General features: G+C 67.4%; 1 protein-coding gene across 1 annotated transcript in view; it reads left to right on the plus strand.

Moving 5' to 3' along the window:
• The window catches only part of COL18A1 (collagen type XVIII alpha 1 chain), a gene marked incomplete at its 5' end in the record, with an annotated part of 80,889 nt that extends 79,225 nt beyond the window's left edge, over positions 1-1,664 (plus strand). The window contains 3 exons of the mRNA XM_025040315.1: positions 2-159; positions 596-711; positions 1,239-1,664. Coding sequence (XP_024896083.1) covers positions 2-159; positions 596-711; positions 1,239-1,449 — 485 coding nt within the window. The remainder of the gene's footprint in view (position 1; positions 160-595; positions 712-1,238) is intronic.
• Positions 1,665-4,257: the final 2,593 nt, after the last annotated feature.

Below are 4,257 nucleotides of genomic sequence, written 5' to 3' on the forward strand. Positions count from 1 at the left end.
GCCTGCGCGGTCCGCGGGGCCGACCTCCAGTGCTTCCAGCAGGCGCGGGCCGCGGGGCTGGCGGGGACCTTCCGCGCCTTCCTGTCCTCGCGCCTGCAGGACCTGCACAGCATCGTGCGCCGGGCGGACCGCGCCAACGTGCCCGTCGTCAACCTCAGGGTGGGTGCGGCCCCGGGCGGGGGTCGGGGCACTGGGCAGCTCCTGCCCGAGCCTCCCCCAGGCACCCACACAGCCCCCGGTGGCCTCGTCCCGGCACCCCTGCCACCCCGCCGGGTCCTGGTGTTCGGGGCTCACCTCAGGTCACGAGACCCTCAGCACCCCGGCCCCGCCCGCGCTGGGAAACGCCCCTCGGGCTGCCCCTGCTGCAGTGTCGGCGACGCCCCGCGCCGGGGGCTCCCGCATGCTCCACTGCGCATGCTCCATTGCGCCCGCATTTCGGAACCACTAGAGCTGCTCCGCCCCGGGGCCCAGGCTGGGGAGTGTGCCTGGGGAGGGGGCACCCCAGGGAGACGCGGGGTCCGAGGCGCCTGGCAGCCCGGGCTCCGGCGGAGGTGACCAGAGACAGAACAAACGACACCCCCTCCCGCCCCCACAGGACGAGGAGCTGTTCCCCAGCTGGGGGGCCTTGTTCTCTGGCTCCGAGGCCCCGCTGAAGCCCGGCGCCCGCATCCTCTCCTTCGACGGCAGAGACGTTTTGCAGCACCCCACCTGGTAGGTGTCCCCGTGAGCGGCCGCCGGCTCTGGGTCACATAAGCCAGGCCGCACTGCGCGTCTGCCGCGGGAGCGCCAGTGAGGACATCGTCCCCGGTGGTGCGTGGGAAACCCCCTCGCCGGCCTGCTGCGCCCCTGCGCGGACACCGGCCGGCGGCTACCGGCTGGCCGCTGGTCAGTGCACGCCCCGGCCGCGCTGGCTCCTGTAAATCGCCCCACACGGAACCTCTGGATCGGGGCAGGTGGGCACCTCTGCTGCTCGCCAGTTGCCAGGTTGCCCACACCCGTCATCCCTCTGCTGGTCACGAGTGAGGGCTCTCAGGCTCTTACACAGTGGTTAGGTGTCAGACTACCATGCGGCCCCGCCCTCACTGAGAAGTCCCCAGGGGTCCCGGGCCTGCTCCTGGGGCTTTGCCCCCAAAAGCAGCAGCAGCAGCCGCAGCTGCATGGGGTGAGGTGCGGGAGGTGGTGCCTGCTCCTCCTGGGAGCAGGGCCCAGGCAGGACTGACACCCACTGTGTCCTGCAGGCCCCAGAAGAGTGTCTGGCACGGCTCGGACCCCAGTGGGCGCCGGCTGACCGAGAGCTACTGTGAGACGTGGAGGACAGAGGCCGCAACAGCCACAGGCCAGGCGTCCTCGCTGCTGGCAGGCAAGCTGCTGGAGCAGAAAGCCGCAAGCTGCCACAACGCCTTCATCGTCCTCTGCATCGAGAACAGCCTCACGACCTCCTCCAAGTAGGGCTTCTGCTCACACGGACGGAAGGACGGACAGATGGCCCGAGAGAAGGCCAGGTGGCAGGGGGAAGTGGAGAAACCCCCAATGCAGAGAGCGTCAGCTGGCACCCAAGGGTGGGGCCGGCAGGGACGTGTTCCTGTGTGGTTCACATTTCCTGTAATCGTCCAGAAATAAAAGGAAGCCAAAGAGTGTATTTTTTAAAAAGTTTAAAACCCAAAGCCTGGTGTCAAGACTTTTCTTCTGCTCCGCCCCCTGCCCAGGCACCAGCTGGTCTGGCTCAGTCATGTCCTCGGTGCCCATGGAGCCCTCTTGGCCCAAATCAGACCAGGATCCACCTGGCTGCTCTTGGCAGGAGGCCGACTCCCGCCTCTCTGCCCGGGCGCCCAGGCGCCCAGGTAGGTGCTGCTTCCTGCCCAGAGCCTCTTCTCATGCGTAAGACCCAGACGCTCGCAGGCCTGCCGCAGCCTCCCTCCCCTTGACCCAGCGGCTGTGGCAGCAGCAGAGAAGGTTCTGTCTGTCCCCACCAGCCAGCAGCCAGGACGGCTCAGCCCCGGGTGCAACGGGAGACGCCCTCCTTGGCCTCGCTGTGACCCTCCCTGGTTGGGTCTCACGCCCCTGCTGACCCTGGCTCCTGCGGGTCCCCCCATCCCGCAGTGCTGTATGTGCAGGCGGCCGGTCCATCCCTTCCCCCAGAGCCAGTCCTGCCCTGTGGGGTCTCTGTCCCATGCTGCTTTCCTAAGCAATCGGTGGGATCACGCCCAGCCCAGAGCCCAACCCAGTCAAGGCCATGCTGGGTGTCTGCAGGGCTGCGCAGACCAGGGCGTGGCAGAGCCCTGTCCCAGGCTCCACTCCGTTCCCAGGGCGAGGACACCCAACCCCCACGCCTGCAGCCTCCACGCTGAGCTCGTCCCAGCCCCTGCCCCAGGTCTGACCGGACTACGTCCTGCTGAGCCAGCGCAGGGGCGGGCGGCGGGGCGGAGTTCCCCTTGCAGGATGGGGCACTCAGAAACCACAGAAGCGAGGAGACAGCACGCATGTCCTGCACCAGCACCCCCGCCAGCCCGGGGCCTGCGCGGCGGAGCCCTGGGGGCCGTGTGGAGGGGTCACGGACAGGCCTGGGCCGTGCCCCCGAGCAGGCCACAAGCCCTCAGCCCTGGCTCACCACCGTCTGCGCCAGCGCGTCTCAGCAAACTCCCATCACTGTCTTTGAGGGAGGGCTTCAGAGGACATTTTGGGGTGCATGTGGGTATCTCCGGGGAAGCTGGTGGGAGTCCCCACTGGTGGTCACCCTGGAGGACCAGAGCCCACTGCCTCAAGGTCTGTCTGCGCTGCAGCTGTAAGCCAGAGGAGCTGGTCCTGGTGATTGACGGGGTTCCACACAGGACCCCAATACAAAGGACCGCTTGCACGGGGTTTTCGAGCAGCTTCATTGCCATGAGATGAGTCCTTGGGAGCCTGTCCCTGTGCCACCGAGCTGGCAGACTGAGGGGCACAGTGAGCAGGCACACACGGCTGTAGCTGGCCATGTGTAGACGTCCACGGGTGTACCCAGATGCACGTGTGTAGATGACCTTTCTCTGCTCAGGCCTCCTGGGGCTAACAGCCCCCCTAAGCCTGCTTCCTGGGGTCTGCCCTGGGCTCCGCTGCCCAGCACCATGAGCCCCCAGAGCTGCTGCTGCCGGTCAGGCTCCAGGAGGCATCTGACCCCAAGGGCTGTGCACCCTGCACGGAGCAGGGCCTACCTGTACCTCGAGACATGCCAGTGCTGCCCTGGGGGCCGAGGAGCTCAGGCATGAGAGTGGCCAGTTCTGGCATCGCGAGGCAGAGGCCGGCAGTGGCTGTGGTGTACACCGGAGGGGCTGCAGAGGGGACAGTGGCCTTGCCTTTGGGCCCTGCCGGTGTGGGCCACGGATGGGCAGCATCAAGACCATGCTGGGCCCCGGTGTGGGTCCCTGCCTGGGTCCCTCTCTCGGCCACTGGTGGCCCCCGGCAGCCCCCCAGGCCGGCACAGAAGCTGGAGCCCCTCACACGGGTTGCACGGTGTTTAATGCGTTCGGGCCCTCACCTCGCAGAGCAGCGTGGCTGGCTCCTGGGACCTGGGACGCGTGGCCTCCAGGCTGGCCTGTGAGCATTCCTCCGTCCCCCGTGAGGTCAGTCAGGGTTAACCCACTTCAGAAGGCGGGGACGAGGCCCCACACCAGCTTCGCCAGAGGCCCTGAGGTTTCTCATGTATCAGCCAAAAAAAAAAAAGGAGAAGCAGCATCATTTAAAACGTGAGCACCGGGACCACAGAAACGCCAGTCCAGCCACAGGGCCCACACCCCGCAGGGGCTGGTGTCCCTATGGCTGGCACCTGGGGCCACCTCACTGGCCCCCAGGGACAAGCGGGATCTGCTCCCAAAGGAAGTGCAGGCAGGGAGGCCCGGTGGGAGCATGGAACTCCCACCGGCCACGTGGAGGCAGGGGACAGAGCCTCACCCACAGCGGCCCAGCAGCTGCCGGAGCATCCCCAGCAGGCCGTGGGCACAGTCTGGACGTGGGGCCTGAGGGGCACAGGCTCAGGGCCGCCACTGGACAGGCCAAGGCACCCTGGCTGAGGCAGGCAGCCCTTGAGGTGTGCGTCACAGGAGATAGTCCACAGAAGGCCCCACCGGTCACTGGCTCCATGATCCGAACAACGGAGTTCAAACGATGCTGGAAACCCAGCCTGCTGACTCCAAGAGGCCAGGCGGCGCGCCAGCGCGGGGACAGCCTGAGACGCCATCTGAGACGCGCGGGAGCGGGGGCCGAAGCCGGCGGGTCAGGCCTGGG

This window comes from Pteropus alecto, unplaced genomic scaffold, assembly GCF_000325575.1.
Source record: "Pteropus alecto unplaced genomic scaffold, ASM32557v1 scaffold339, whole genome shotgun sequence".
NCBI lineage: Eukaryota > Metazoa > Chordata > Mammalia > Chiroptera > Pteropodidae > Pteropus > Pteropus alecto.